We start from the raw sequence: 16,260 nt of genomic DNA, 5'->3' as shown, positions 1-16,260 counted from the left end.
CCACTTCTCTACCTAGCTGATTGCTCCCAGAGGCAAAAGACCTAGGTCCAAATCCTTCCTCAGACACTAATGATGTGAGCACAACTTTAGGAGCCTTGGTTCTAAAATGAGAATCACAATACTTGTAGTACCCGCCTCCTCCAAGAGTCGTTCTAAGGAGAGTGCTATAGAAAGGTAAGTGATTATTAGCACAAACCTTCCCCTCCAGCTACATTGGTCTGTTCATTATCTCCATGATACGACTTGTACTTTCCTGACTCAGAACTTGAGCCTCTGCTCTCCCTCCCACTACCAACCCCCATCCTCATCCTCCTACTCAGCATCTAGATGTCACAGTGGATGGAAGATTTGAACTAGCCTTAGATCCTCACCCAAAGTGTGACCCTGCAAATTAACTTCTGTTTGCCTCAGTTTCCACAATTGTAAAATGGGGATAATAATAACAGTTGCCTCCCAAGGTTGTTGTGAGGATCAAATATTTGCAAAGCACTTAGCACAATGCCTGGCATACAGTTGGTGCCTAATAAATTCTTTCTCCCTCTTCCTTCCTTCCTTCCTCCCTCCCTCCATTCCTTCCTTCTTTCCTTTCTTCCTTCTTCCCTCTCCATCCTTTCCTTCCTCCCTCCATTCCTTCCTTCCTCTCTTTCTCCATCCTTTCCTTCCTTCTTTCCTTCCTTCCTTCCTTCCTTCCTTCCTTCCTTCCTTCCTTCCTTCCTCCCTTCCTTCCTCCTTTCTTTCCTTCTCCAGACCTTTCTACCTATCCAAATTCTACACCTCCTTCAAGACCTAGCTCAATCCACATTCGTCTAAGAAATCTTCCCTGGAAAAGAATATAAACTGATGGAATTAGAAGAAATAAAAGAGCCAATATAGGCAAAACCTAGTCAATGTAGATGAAAAGATCCACAAAAAAAAGGAGCCAAGGAAAAGCCAAGCAAACAATGAAGCATCTCCCTCCTCAGAGCAGGAAGGTAGGGAACTACTAGGGAAGAATGCTATAGGCACCCCTAAATGTTATGGCATCTTGTTTTGTTTACTGTAAAAGAGGGTTCAATCTGGAGGGGGAGAGGGAAGTTTCCTCCCCAAAATGGCTGTCATATAAAGTCAAGAAATGTCAATAAAACTTTTTTAAAATCTGCTTTGACTCCACTAGCCCTCAGTCTTGACTACTCCAAACACCTCTCACCTCCTGGGAGTTATTTTCTGTTACCATGATTTGCCATTAACACATGCCCAACAAAATTTGGGGTTTGAGGTGTTGGTTTTCATGTATTAAAGTCTTATCTCCCTGAGGCAGCTACGTGTGCAGTGAAGAAAGCACTGGTCCTGGAGTCAGGATCAGGAGGAACTGAGTTCAAAACTTGCCTCAGACACTTAATACATACTAACCCTGTGACTTTGGGCCAAGTCACACAACCCCAATAGCCCTGCCTTCCCCCCCTCAAACAAAAATGTCTTATCTCCCTAAATAGACCATGAGATCCTTGAAGGCAGCATGGCAGAACAGAAAGTTGAACATGAAATCACTGGGGTCCTGAGTTCAAATCTCAGTTCTTCCACTTACTACCTTACTTAGGCAAATCTCCGAGATTTCACTTCCTCATCTATAAAACAAAGAGATTAGACTACATGACCTCTGAGGTCCCTTCCAGCTCCGGAGGCACGATTTGATTATCCTGTGACCACTCACTCACACACACACACACACACACACACACACACACACACATACACACACACACACACACACCTAGCAGAATATCCTACATATAGTAGACTGTTCAATGATTCTTGTTGTTGAGGATTATAATATACAAATGAATACTTAAACCATTCTGCTTGACTCCCTGCCTCCCTCCTACTCAGATCTTTTCATCTCTCTTTTTCCAATTATCCTATCCAACCAAGTATTCCCTGCAAGGGAAGGGGTTTATCAGGTGGGATAAGGGCAGCAATAAGCTGGAGCTAGCTTGTACAGGCTTAAAACAGTCCGCTGTTAAATTTATGATATGAGCATTTACATCTCAGAAATTGGCAAATGCTACAAATCCAGGCTTGATTTACTATTTTGAAAACTATCTAGAATTAGGAAAGTGATGGAGAAAATGTTAATAATGTAGGTTGAAAATAAAAGTGGGGGTTTTGGAGAGCAATGGATGGGGAGAAACTTCCATAGACTCTCCGAGTAATGTAATGTTGAAACCAAAAGAAATCAGAGAATTACATATTTTCAGAGTGGGTCAGGACCTCAGGATTCACTCAACAAGCCAACATACCTCAACAACAGTCTCCCTCACCCTATCCCAGTATATTCCCCAAGCAGACCATAAGATCCTTAAAGGCAGCATGGAAGAATAGAAAGATAGCTGGATTTTGAGTCACTGAGGTCCTGAGTTCAAGTTCAGCTTTTGCTCCACAGGAACCAGCCCCCTCCTGAGGCATCTCATTACACTTCTGGAAAGCTCTCACTGTGAAGAAGTTTTTCTTTACTCCAATCTCAATTTGCTTCTATACAAATTCCACTCATTGCTCCTAGTGCTACCATCTCTAGTCAAGCAATGTGAGTCTAATAACCCCTCCTCCATGTGATAGTTCTTCCAATTTCAAGCACCCACTGTGTGTGCTTCCTCACCTTCCACTCCCCGATCTGCATACCCCTATTTCCTTCCACTCATCATCCTGAGTCCCAATCTCCAGACCCTCTGGCAGCTTTAACACTGATACTGTCCTGAACAGAACATAGCTCTCCTTCACCAGGGCCAAGGGCAGTGGGCTGTTTGAGACATGCTGCTCCAGTCGGCCCCTTCATGTTATAGAGGAGTAAACTGAATCCTATTGAAGCAAAGTAACTTGTTCAAGGTCACACCATGCCAGCAGTTCCACAGCTCCATCTTGAACCCAGGATTTCTGATTCCCAAGTCCTGATTTCTTTCTCCTTCCCATTTACAAGTCAGAAGCTGCTGGCACTGGGCCTGGACTTAGAAAGACCAGAGTTCAAATTTTACCTCAGACAATTTCTACCTTCATGACCCCTAGGTAAGTCACTTAACAGATCTCTGTCTCAGTTTCTTCAGATGTAAAGTGGGGATGATAATAGCACTTACCTCAAAGGGATTTTGTGAAGATCAAATGAGATAATATTTGTTTTTTTAAAAAAAGCATTTAGTACATAGTAGGCTTAGTTCTTTCCCTTTCAAAACAGAAGAGTGAAGATTTAGGTGGCAGACACCTAGCCTCTTCTTCCAAATACCATTGACCAGAAGGATGACTCCCTTTCTGAACCTCAGTTTACTCAGCCATAAAAATGAAAGGGCTGGTCTAGACAATCTCTAAATCTATCATCTTCCCAGGAACTCAGCTGCCCACCTCCTCCCCTTCCCCTCATCTCCTCCCAGGGTCTCCCCCCCACCACTCCCAGCACCTTGGAGCCGGCAGAGGGAGCCCTGAGCCCTGGGGCTGTGGGTGGGGGCTGGGTGTGGGTGGGGGAGGTGGGGGGCGGAGAAGGGGCAGAAAAATGTTGCTTGACTGCTGTGGCGGCAGCAAGAGCAGCGGCGGCGGCAGTCGAAGGCTGGGCCCGGGCCTGTGCCCACCCGCCCATCCTGTCCTGCTCAGTAACTCAGTAATTACTGCTCCCTAGTGCCCCCCTCCCCCACGCCCCTCAAGCCTCCCCCCCACTCCCACCTCAACCACCACATTAAAGCTAGGAATGCCCTGTACTCCATTAACCCCTGCCTCCCCACCTGCCTGGCAAGAGCTTCTACCTCCCCTCATCCTCCCCCAAACCCAACCCATTGTTCCATGGTGCCCCCAGATCAGTCCCACTTTGCCCCTGGCCTTGTTCTTCTATTGTTTGCTTCTCTCCTAGTCCAACTTCCAGGTGAGCATCTCATGTCCTAAGAGCTTTCATCCCATAGAAGAGAGTTCTCTGTGGACTTAGCTGACTGGAGGAGATCAGTCAACTGCCAGATCCAGTATTGTGGATCCCCAGGGTCCTAAGACTTCATCTGTCAGGGGTACTTAACCTGAGTCCACAATAGACTCAAGGGAGCCTTTTGATTGATTTTAGGATATCTGTGACCTTGGATAGGAAAAAAAATATACATTTTAACCTCTTTATCTTCATTAACCTCTAACTAAAATTTAATATTTCCTTTAATTACAATTGTAAGCAACACACATTCCTTTTTTTCCTTTTTTTGCCTTTTGGAGGGCAATTGGGGCTAAGTAACTTGCCCAAGGTTACACGGCTAGTTTTTGTGTGAGGGTGTTAAGTGTCTGAGGCTGGAACCGAACTCGGGTCTTCCTGACTCTGGGCCAGCGCTTTACTCACTGCACCACCTAGCAACACACATTCTGAGGAAAGGTCCCTATACTTCACCAGACTTCCAAAGGGGTCTATGACACAAAGAAAGACCCCTTGCTCTAGGCCAGCCCTCTCATCTCCCAGGTGAAGGAGCTGCCAGTTTCATGGTCCTGTCCCTGAGGCAGGAGGGGGGAAAGAAAAACCTCTAGAGAAATCAGAACAGGTTAGACTCGGTGCACTTGGGGACTGAGTAAAGTCCCTCAGGAGGTACAGTAAGTGGTATGGTAAGAAGGTCCTCTCTCCCCAGGATAAGCCTGGAATCCCAAGCTCCTTTGGAGTCCTAACATCACTTCCTCCTTCTCTGGAAAAAAGAGTACCCAACCCCTTAACAAGTTAAGCAGGAGAGGCTCCTGTATATCTAAGGCCCTAAAAAAGTCCGTGACAGAAGGACAAGTGAGAAAGAGCAGGAACAGGAAAAGTCATCTCTCCCTCCCCCTCCCTTCCTCTCCCTCTCTTTTCTGTCTCTCTCTTCCCCTCCCCTTCTTTCTCCCCCTCCCCCTTCTCTCTTCCCCTTTCCCTCCCCCCCCCTCTTATCCATGTAATCCTTTGTTGGGGTGGGAGGTTTACTGACAAGGGCCCCTCCCAGCCCCAACTCCTGTAGTATCTGGGGAAAATGACACCCAAATCTTTGGGCATAAACACATGTGTTCTCAGAGGATGCAAGAAATGTGCATTCCTCTCTTTTGCCATGTGAGCCCTCCATCTAGCCTGGCTATGTCCCCTGAGTGCCTCCTCAGACCCAGTCGCAGTTTTCAGTTAATATTCATACTCTGGAATCCCCTTGACTGGGCCCTGGTGTTTCCTGTCACCCCAGGGCCTTCTCCTGATCTACCCCTCCTTCCCCCCACAGCCACCTCCACAGCTTCCTTGGATAGGGGATGGGGGAACATGAGAGGGGGCCCAGTCCATTCCCTCTAGCAATGTCACAGTGCCAGAACTCTAGTGGGCATAGGGCGAGCTCTGGCCAGGCTCTGGCTGCCCCCTCCCGACCCTGCCCTTTCCTGCTCACAGCCCCATTGTCTCCCTCCTTGAGAAGCTGCCAAGGCAATGCAAGGAAGGGGGGAGGATGGTCACCTCCCCCACCACCCCCACTATCACCACCCAGGCTGGGTGGGGCTAACACCAGTGCTACCCATGCCGTGCCAAGGGCCCCAAGCTAGGACAGGATGGCCAGGCCTGGTCAAGCCCGGGAAAGACTAAGGGCATGGCAAAAGGAGAGGGAGGAGAAAACAAGGATGCCTGGGTTCTATCCATGCCTCCCTGGAAGACCAGAGATGAGATCTGTCCTCGTCTGTATTTCTGGTTCAGATTTTTTTCTGCCAAGAGAATTGGGGAGGAAGAGGGTGGGGGAAGGGAACTAGGGCTGCTGCTGTGTTGTTGTTGTTTTTTTTTTCCTAGGGACATAGGGAGAGGGCTAGTTCATATCAGAGAAACTGGAAGGAAACAAAGAGGAAGGAAGGAAAGAAATCAGGAAGGGGGGGAAAGCAAGCTTGGTCATTCTGTAGGATAAGCTATTTTCTTTTTCCACTGGAAGGTAACAATGAAGTTCATCATTCATGTCCAAGTAAACAGCAAGAGCAGTCAGAGTGAGACCTTAGACAGCATTTAGCAGAGATGGCAGAGCAAACGTTTCAGAGGATGTGTTCCTGGATCTCTCAGCAGGGCAGGAGAGGTGTCCGTCTGGGCTGGACAAAATGACCCCTAGATGGCCTGGCCTGCCGCCCAGAATTTGTGATTCTCAAATTCATGGAGATATAGTCACAGAGGAGAAAGGCAGACAGTCCTTGGGGTTGAATCACAGAACTGGGGGAGCCAGGTGGAAAAGAAGGTGGTTGGAGGTCAGGGCTGAGAATCTGCCCTGAGGCCTCCCACATGAGGCCATCCATGGGGGGCAGCGCCCCAGAGCTGACCCCAGAGCCAAACCTGTTTCTTTAGACTACTCCTTTCCACCAAACCCCAGACAAATAAGTTTCTGGTCAAGAAGCACATCTCATTCTAGATTTTTCATAGAACTTTCACTTTCTTTCTCCTCAGCTACTTGTTCCAACACAGCCAGAACTCAAAAGAAACCATGAAGCAGGTGACCACTCTAGGTCAGGGTACTGTCTTGCTAAGTCAAATGGATAAATGCCTTGCTGAAGGGAGGGAACAGAAAACAGATAAATGTATTCTGCTTGTAGTTTAGAGAGGTGCCTCTGTGTCATCACCCTGGGACCTTCAGGAGGTCACATCAATTATAATTTGGAACATCATGTGCCACTGAGACCATCACTCAGCCTAGGAATGATCTTGAAGGGAAAAGGTGCAGGATAATGAAGTGGTACGTTTAACAGAGAGGAAGGGAGGCCTGGCTCTCACCAAAGGAATGAAAAGACAGATAAACAAGGAGAGGGAGGAGAGAGACAGAAAGACAGAGAGATCACAAAGAGAGGGAGAGAGAACAGAGAGACAGGAAGGGAGAGGGGGAGAGAGAACATAGAAAAATAGAGAGAACATAGAAAAAGAAGAGAGGATGGGAGAAAGAGGAGAGAGGGAGAGACAGAGAGACAGAGACACAGGCAAAGAAAGAGAGACAAAGACAAAGAAAGAGAGACAAAGAGAGAAGGAGAGAGATAGAAAGAGGAGAGAAGGGGTAGAGACAGAGAGAGGGAGCAGGAGGGAGGGAGAGAGGGAGGAGAGAGGGAGAGAGAGAGAGAGAGAGAGAGAGAGAGAGAGAGAGAGAGAGAGAGAGAGAGAGAGAGAGAGAGAGGGAGAGAGAGAGAGAGAGAGAGCACTTCTGTAAGGGGGGGTGGGTAATTTCTCTCCGATCTCTTTTCCTGAGCAGTGTCTCAGCTCCCTAGCCCCGTCCCCTTATCACCACAGCCCCTCTGTCCTCGCCATTCTCTCCCTGCAGCTGCAGCTGTGAAGGTTCCTCTGTTCTCCCCACACCTGCCTCCTTGTCCTACCTCATCCCACCCTCCCCCACATCCCTCTCTCCCAGTCATCTCCCACTCCCCCACTCTTTCAGCTTTCCAGGCATTCAGGGATAAGGCTACCTAGACTCAGCTCTGCTTCCCTAAGCAGGAGACCAGAAGGTCCCTCTGCCCTCCAGATGACCAACCACATTTCCTCCCTTCCATGGGCCTACTTCCCACTTCAGTGTCCTTTCCACTAAATGAAAAACCATACCCTCTAAAGAGGTGGAGAAAGAGGTTCCTTTGAAAGATTTTTCTTGGGGTCCTTGGTTTTAAATTTATATCACCATGCCCTGCCTAGGCTTTGGGGATGCTGAGCAGGTCAAATTGGGGGAAACTGAGGCACAGTCCCTGGCTGAGGTAGGAAGCTTAGTTCAATGAAAAGAGCCAGAAGGCCAGAAAACCCAAGTTTAGGTTCCCATTCTGACAAAACCAGCTGCTACCCTGATCAAGTCATTATGCTTGTGTTTCCTGATTTGCAAAATAGAAGTAATAATACTTGTACTACCTACTTCACATAGTCATCATAAAGAAATGGCTTTGTGGTCCTTAAAGCACTCTACAAATATGAATTATGTTTCTTGTTCCTTACTCTGGACCTCTGAGTCTTTCTTAATTTACCTCCAGGTTACACCAAAGGGAGCACTCTCTGTGATGTCATACAGGCCTGCAGCTCTCACTTTAGGCATTGCTGCCTCCTTTCCCAAAGAAGGATCTGTCCCCTTTCTCCACCCCAAACCATCAAGATGGAGGGTGGGAGGCTCCAAAGGAACCACATTCCAACCAATGACCCAATGGTCTGCACATGAATGAGAGTTCCTAGTGCATGGACCAGGTGCCCATGTCCTTCTGTAGAAGCCCCTCCCACAATTCCCTGAGCCATTCACAGGTTCTTTTCTTTCCACCAAAGAAGAAAAAACCTCTTGAATATTAGAGATGTGCTTGTCATAACTCCTACCTGATCCAGGATGCCTAATCCCTCAGCCTCCTTCACAGGGTGAGACAACTAACCCCAAGCTCTGGAGATAAAAGCTTCCCTCTGATTGAGCTATCCCAAAAATCAGTCAGCAATAAGATGGGAAATACAACCTAGACTTGAATTTACTCTTAGAATGTCAAAGCTGGCAAAGGCCTCAGAACATAGATTGTAAAAGCAAAACACACAGACTGTTAAGACCTGGAAGAAGTGCTTAAACCACAAAATGTCAAACATCAGAACATAGTCCACAATGTTGGAGCTATGTGGAACATAGAACATTAGAACTTGGAATTTTTTTTTTGCTAGAAGAGACCCTAAAGATTATCTGTGCAAGCCATTTATTACCCAGTCTAACCTCATTAGCCTTCCTGAATCCCAGAAAGTCTAGGATTGATCATTTGGCACAATACTCCCTGGCCTAGGGATGTCCCTGCCCCCTTAACTTTGCCTCTTGACCTCAAACTGGAGGTGGTAAGAGGCTGTAAGTGGAGGAAGGAAACCCAGGGGAAGTCCAGGATCACAGAAGTTAAAGCTAGCATAGACCTTCGATTACCTAGTGAACAAACTCTTCCTTATTTTAAATATAAGGTAACTGAGGGCCAGAGAGGCCAAGGTCACATAGGTAAATATCAAAGTCAGGATTTTAATTTAGGGCTAAAGTCAAGATTTTAATTTTCTGGTTCTAAATCTCATGCCCTTTGTTCTAAGCCATGGTCTGAGTTCTTTTCCTGATTGGTTTGTCTTCTTTGGGCTAGCAGGGAAGCAGAGCCAGGGGAAACCCTTGGTCATAGCCAATATATTTATATGTATATTTGTATGTAGTCTTTTTGTTTGGATTTTTATTTAACATTTTTTGCATCAATGTTTATTAACAAATATTGGTCATAGGATCATAAAGAGTCAAAAGGGACATTAGAAATCATCTATTCTGGGGCAGCTAAGTGGCACAGTGAATAGAGTACTGGTGCTGGAATCAGGAGGACCGGAGTTCAAATCTGGCCTCAGACACTTAACACTTACTAGCAGCCATGTGACTTTGGGCAAGTCACTTAACCCAAATTGCCCTGCCTCTCTCCAAAAAAAAGGCAAAAAGAAATCATCTATTCCAACCTCATTTTGCAGGTTAGGAAACTGAGGTCCAGAGAGGTTTAGCAATTTGTTCAAGGTCATACAAGGAGTAACCCAGACCCCCAGGGCTTTTTTTTTTCTTTTTACTTTTTTTTAAACCAGATCAGTGATTTCATTATTTAAGATATTCCTAGTAAGGAACTCCTTTTTATCAATTCAGATCAGCATCTGCTCTTAAAGAGTTGTTTAAGAGAACTAAGGTTAAGTCATTTGCCTAAGGTCACGCAGCCAGTATGAGTCTAAGATAGAATTTGAATTTGGGTCTTCCTGATCCCAAGGTATATCCACAGAGACATGCTGTGAAATTTCCACTGTACCATGCTGTGTTCCCAGTTCTCTTTTTCTGCTTTATCCTTTCCTGGTTCAGGGATTAGAACCATTTTTTGTCTCATAAAAGGAATTTAATAGTTTTTAATTTGGGGGAATAATTTATGTAACATGGTTATTAATTGTTCTTCAAACATTTGATAGTATTTAACTGTAAATCCATCTGGACCAGGGTTCCCACCTCCCTTTATCAATGCCTTTATAACTTGTTCAAGTTCACATTGTAGGGTCTTTTTTTCAATATTGGAAATCAGTAAGAACACTGAATTTTGAATCTAGGGACTTTGGGTTCAAGTCTTGTCTTTGTCATATCTGTCTGATTGTAAAACGAATAATCATTACAACTTTCTGGACACCAGTTTTGCAATGTCTAAAATGAGAGCGTTGGACTAGTTGGTCTATAAGATCTCTTGAAGCTCCAAATTTCTTATCCTGTGTTCCTTCTGCCACTTCCCCTCCCCACCAGTGTGTAGTCTTTTATAGTCTAAGGGAAGCAGATGAAAGTCCATTTTTTCCCCTTCCAGAGTGGGGCATCAAAAACACTACATTAGAGGGCTCGTCCATTTGACCTCAAATGTGGTCCTTGGTTTTAAACCTCTCTACACACTTGGCAGGTATACAGTTATCTCTGTTTATGTCTCATCTCCCTGCTTGACTCCAAAAGGTCAGTCTTACATAAGCTTTGCATGTCCCTCAACACCTAGCAGAGTGCACTGCACACTTAATAATAGTAATAAATGTTGAATGAATGGATGAATGAATCTTGCTTGCTACATCCTAGGCTTCCTTTCATGACCACCCCTTCTCCCTCCTTTTCCAAGTTCCTCCCATTCACCTCTTTCCAAAAAGGTGCTCCACCCCCAGCCCTCTCCCGGCCTCTTTAGTTCCATCGGTCCCGAAATCATTCCACCAGCACCTTTCTTGTTCTCTGATGGCTTCCTCGGGTATCATTTATTGAGCTCCAACTGGGCTGGAGCTTTAGACTCAGTGTTAGAGGGAGGAGGAAAGAAGGTAGCAATGGGTGGGTGGGGGGGCAGGGGAAGAAGGGGAATAGAAATATGAAAGAAGTGAATCCTGGTCTCTGCCCTGGAGGAACTTTCAATTTAGTAGAGCATATAAAACATACATGAAGCAACATGACAGCTACCTAGCAGCTCATTCACAATTGCTGTAGAATGTGCCTACGGTTCTAATCGTTTTCATCTCTATTTTCCTCCTCATTCCCCTCCCCTGCCGTTTCCCCTCCCTCTCCAGCAGTTCATCCCTCGAAGTCTCTGCTGAGACATGGAGCCTGGGTACTGAGGCTCTAGGCACTGGAAAGCTAGGGAGATGAGAAAGGATTCGGCAAAGGACTGGGCAAGAGAGTAGGGGTTCCAAACCTCCTCCTTCTCCCCCAACCATATATGACTCCCCACCCCCACCCTACCCCTCTCCTCCAGGGTTTCCCCACTCCCTGTCCCTCTCCCCCGGAGTCCCCTAGTCCCAGCCTCTCTCCCTCCAGTCCCTCTCTGCGCATCTAGCCTGGCTTCCCAATCCCCTTGCCTCCGACCGTTGCGCTCCACGAGACCCACGCAGGTCTCCCAAAGAGCTCCAGCTCTATCCCTCTCAGCACTCACCACCAGAGCCCGCCCACGTCGGCGGGACAGAGCAAAAGCAGGACAAGTCCCAGTCGAGTCGGAGCTGGCCGTAGCATCTCGACGGCTGGGGTCTGGCTTTTGGGAAGGGGCAGGAGAGATAGAAGCCCGAGGGTGAGCTGCTGAAGCTGGGGCGAGGGGATCCCGAGCTTTCAGGGGGAGTGCTGGGGCAGCCTGGCGGCAGCCGCTACAACTCCCAGCCCCATCCCGGGAGAGAAGGGAGAGGCAGAGGAGGAGGGACGGGGCGAGCCAGAGCTTCTGCCTTCTCCAGAACTCCGGAGACGAAATCAGAGCCGGGGGCGGGGGTGGGAGGAGAGGGGGGCCGGGGCGGGGGCGGGAGAGAGGGGTAGGGGAAGAGCGGGGGGGGGGGGGGGGGGGCAGGGGTGGGGGGGGGGTGGCAGTTGCGACAGCACGGCGGCTGAGATCTCCAGAGCCTTGCGCCCCGGGGCTTCGGGTGGAGAGGGGCGGGGAGCCGGGGTCTCTGGGCGGAGCCGGGGTGAATTCCCGGTCCAGTGGGGTAGGTCCCTCCTCCGCCACCCCAAGGGCCGGCTATCTCCAGGGTCCGCGAGCTGCCCTGTCTGCCCCCAGCTCAGAGCTTGGGAGAAAACTGTGTGGGAAGGGGGGCGGGGAAGAGCTAAGAAGGGGAGGGAAGGGGAGAAGAGAGAGACTGGGGGGGGGGCCCTTGGGGGGGCGGGGGGGGTGGACAGGTTTGTTGACTGTAAAGAGAGAAAACTTCCCAGGAATGAGGGAGGGGGGGGGGGGGTTAGAGGAATATGCAGCCCCAGGGGCCAAGAAGGGGAGACGAGGTGGGGGCCTAGAAGGATAGGGGTGCCTAACTTAGAGTCGCAGACCTCCTAAGGCTAGCTGTTCCTTACAAAAGTCATTTGCTCCCTCCCTCTGCCTACAGACTTTTTGATCTCTGTGTTGACCACAACTCTCAGAAGTCTCTCCCAGAGCAGAAGCATCCCCGGGGAAGAAGATTCATAGGCTTTACGTTCGAAGAGAATTGAACGGTAATCTAGTCCACACATCCTCTCATTTTACAGATGCGGAAACTGAGGCCCAGAGAGTTGAAGTGATTGTCCAAGGTCACATAATAGCAAGTAAAAGAATCGGGACTCGAACTCAATCCCCCTAGCTCCAAATCGAGTGACCTATGCGCAGCTTCCTCTGGGCAACCAGTGCCATGGTCCTCACTGCCAAGGAAGTTCCTCTGACCTTCCCCCCCCCCGCCCCCGCCCGAGAATTGAGACCATGCCCTGCTGCTCTCCCTCCCTTCACTCAGTAGGGGGAAGGGCTGTGCATCGTCCGGAGGCCGGTGGGCTTCAGAGGTAGGAGGAGACCAAAGCTCTTTCTCCCCACGCTCTGTAGCAGTGCCGGAGTGAGCACCAGCTCAGCCCCAGAGGGTCCCTGGTTCCCTGAGCCTGCCCCTCCACCTCCTCTCCCACCCGGCATCCGCCCCTGGCAGCCGCTGGGCGGTGTTGTGGGGGTGGGGGAGCCCAGCTGCAGGTGAGACGGCGTTTATCTGATTCTCTAATGCCACAAAAATGCCTTTGATGCCCCCGGCCCCCTCCCCACTGGGAGAGATCAAAGGGCCCCGTGGGGAGGGGGCCAGCAACTGGCGAGGAGGGGGGACAGAACCATTCATCACACCTAGGTTCAGGGGAGGGCACTGAAGGGCTCACCTCCTCCCTCTGCAGGCAGGGGTCCCTCAAAGTGCCCCCCGACGGGTGCCGAGAGACGGATGGAGGTCAGGATTCCAGAAGGGAACAGCAGTCCCTGTCCACCCTGGCCCCAACTTTAAGGTGCCTTGGGGTTTGGGAATGGGGGCGGGGTTCAGGACAGGAAAGCGTTGTTTGAGACTAGCAGGGTAACTCAGAGTCCTTAGAGGAGAGACCTTAGCCAGCATGGGTGGGAGGAAGATCCAGGAAATCTTCATTTCAACTTCAGGAGGTGGGGTGAGAGCTGAAGGGAGGAGAGGAATAAGTAGCCTTCTGCAGCTTACTTAGTGAAAGAGAAAGACACAGGCAGCTTGAGTGGGACGAACAAGGACACCTCCACTGGCTCAGGGACAGGGAGACAAAAGAACTCTATGGGGCAAAGGGAAATCGAATGAAGAAGTAAAGTCAATCCAGAAGGGAAGAGGTGGTAGGGAAAGTCTGTGGAAAGGATTCAACTGAGGAAGACAGAATGCTGGAGAATGAGAAAATCTCATACTAGGGAGAACTGCTAAAGAGAGAACAGATTGAGAGAGCAACAGGGACAGAAGCAAAGATCCAGCCTGGCTGTATTCACAGCCCGATGTCCCAAAGTACCACTTTAAAAAAAATGAACTGGGAAAGAGCAAAAGAACAGGGGCCACAAAGGATGGGGAAGGGAAAGAACCCAGGAGATCCAGGGGGAGGAAGTAAGACCTGGGGGCTGAGGACATATCAAAATGAGGAACGGGGTTTATTAGACACTGAGGAAAAGGAGCAAGGGATGAGGGCTGGGAGATGATGAGGAGAAAGGGTCAGGGGTTTGAATAGGCAAGAGAAGAGGTAGAGAGAGACAGTGGGGGAGGGGAACAGGCCCTTTATGAACTCAAAGACTTTCAGAGACATTGGGGGGGGGGGTTGATCCTTGGGGTGAAGTGAGGAAGCAATATAAAGACAAGGGCTAAAAAATAGTGGAGGAGAGGAGCATACTAAGGGGATACTAAGAAAGGGGGATATTGGTAAAGGGGAGATCTAGGGTAAGGGGACAGAGACTGGAATAAGGAGGTGAGAGGGACAGGGAGAGGATGGTGAATGTTAGGAGAGAGAACACTGGGCACAAGGGGCAGGGTTTATAGAGACACTGAGGGAGAAGGTCAGGAGCTCTGGAGAATACTGGTGAAGGGAGAAGAGCTGAGAGAACGTTGACACAGGAATAGGGACTGATGGTATCATAGGTCTTGAGCTGGAAATGACAGAGGTTACTCGATCCAACCCCTTTGTAAAGCCCAACAACATTAAATGACTTACCTAAGGTCCCATAGCTAGAATCATAGATACAAAGCTGGAAGGGACCTCAGAAACACCTAATCCAACCCCTCCATTTACAAATTAGGAAATTAAGGCCTGAGGAGGTTAAGTAATCTGCCCAAGGTCACACCAGTAGTGTTGGAGGTAGAATTTGAACCTGGGTTCTCTGACTCCAAGAATAAGTTCTCTCTCCACTGTACAAGGGATCAAATGAGATATTTGCAAAGCACTTTGCACAATACCTGGCACAGTCATTCCTTAATAAATGCTTAATCTCCTTCCCTTACCAATGAGGGAGCTGAGTAGGAGTTTGGGGGACCCTGAGGAAGGGTCACGATGGGAATAAGGGCACACTGAAGGGGAGGGGCCAGGGCTGATGGGCTCAGAGTACACAGGTCAGAGCTGTAGGTGCACTGAAGGGAGAAGAGCAGGGACAGGAGAACAAAAGAGAAAGAAGGGCAGGGGCAGAGGGGGGCCATTAGGAAATATGAAGTTGGAAGTAGAGAGGATCCTAGGAGAGAGGGGCAAAAGCTTGGGCAGGTTTGGAAAGGGTTGGAAGACTGGTGGATACTTAGAGAAAAAGACAGGAGTTTGGGGGGGTGGCATTGGGAGAGAGGTAGGATAGGACAGGCAGAGAGTGATGTCGTTTAATGAATAGAATCCAAATGAAATGCAAAATAAGCCGCATGAATTATTTTTAACAAATGTTTTGCTATGGTAGGGCAGTATCCACAGAAAGAGATAACCCAGTACGTACACAAGAGCACAGGGAGAGATAAACAATCAGACATAAACAAAGTAAGGAACATGCAGGCCTAGACAGATACACAGGTGGATGGGAGGGCTTGGGGGTCAGCCCCTACTAACACCAGCACCCCTAAGGGAAGGCCCCAGGTGGCCCAAGGAGAAGCCCGCAGCTGGGCCCACTCCCTCTGTCCAGAGCCCTCCTTGCCTGCCCCCTGCCCCCACCCACCACTGTTATTAGAGATTATGAAACATTCTCCCCATCCAGCATTCTTCTCCTCGGCAAGAATTTTAATATATTTGTCTTTGCTGTCAGGGGACCAGGGCTCAGGGACTGCCCTGCCCCAATCTGAGCAGCATGGTACCCCAAATCTGCCCAGGGAAGAGCTAAACTCCAGTTGGCCATAATCCCCTGTTCTCCAACAACCCTCAGCTCCTGTGCCTCTCCCCACCGTGTTCCCCCCACTGTGCCCCCACCACCACCACCAAGTCCCTGTTCCTTCCTTCTCTGGCTCTCAGACCTCTCTGTGGGGGGGACAGAAATGATGTTATTGAAACAACAAAGATGGGGGAGGGTGGCAGGGAAGGGGATCAGCTCAGGAAACTGGGGCTCCTGCCAACAAGCCTTCTCCCCTGCAGGGGGCCTTTTCTGTTGCCCCTTTCTCCCCCACCCCTTCCTTTAAAATACACATTGCTGCACTCCAGCAGTCCAGCAGCACATTGGGCCAGACTTTAGAGCGGAAGAACTAGGAGCCTAGACAGAGGGGGCAGGGGTATCCAGCTGCATTCCCGAAGTTAGACCTGAACCCCCAGGACACTCAAGTTTCTACTCTGGATTCTCCTATCCAGGGTCCCTATTGTAGTGCATTGACCCCCCCTGCGTATTGCCTGGATAAGGAACTGGAACAGGAAAAGGAACCCTTGACTGGAAGCTGGGTAAGGATCCTTGATATCCAGACTTCCAATGAATGAACAAGTGAATGAAAAAACATTTATTAAACACCTACTATATACCAAGCACCATGCTAGGTGCTACGGATACAAATAGGGAGGCAAGTCAGTCTCTGATCTAAGGGAGATCCCTTGCCACCAGTCATCACCACCACAAGCTTCTTTGCCTTTCTAC

The 16,260-nt window shown here is 49.0% G+C and overlaps 1 protein-coding gene and 1 long non-coding RNA gene across 2 annotated transcripts in view; one reads left to right on the top strand and one right to left on the bottom strand.

Moving 5' to 3' along the window:
* WNT6 (Wnt family member 6) overlaps nucleotides 1-11,677 on the bottom strand; it is a 29,530-nt gene extending 17,853 nt beyond the window's left edge. Inside the window, exon 1 of the mRNA XM_069104450.1 lies at nucleotides 11,368-11,677. Coding sequence (XP_068960551.1) covers nucleotides 11,368-11,444 — 77 coding nt within the window. The 5' untranslated portion in view covers nucleotides 11,445-11,677. The remainder of the gene's footprint in view (nucleotides 1-11,367) is intronic.
* A 99-nt stretch (nucleotides 11,678-11,776) lies between these two features.
* Nucleotides 11,777-16,204, top strand: LOC138174224 (uncharacterized). The gene is made up of 4 exons (XR_011171635.1): nucleotides 11,777-11,902; nucleotides 12,293-12,398; nucleotides 13,086-13,190; nucleotides 15,984-16,204. It is a non-coding gene; the product is annotated as an uncharacterized lncRNA (long non-coding RNA).
* Nucleotides 16,205-16,260: the final 56 nt, after the last annotated feature.

This window comes from Petaurus breviceps, unplaced genomic scaffold (assembly GCF_028583685.1).
Source record: "Petaurus breviceps papuanus isolate PSGF00001 unplaced genomic scaffold, PetGlider_PUasm1.0 688, whole genome shotgun sequence".
Classification (NCBI taxonomy): domain Eukaryota; kingdom Metazoa; phylum Chordata; class Mammalia; order Diprotodontia; family Petauridae; genus Petaurus; species Petaurus breviceps.
The sequence above is the reverse complement of the archived record's forward strand: the minus strand, read 5'-3'. Positions and strand labels throughout refer to the sequence as shown.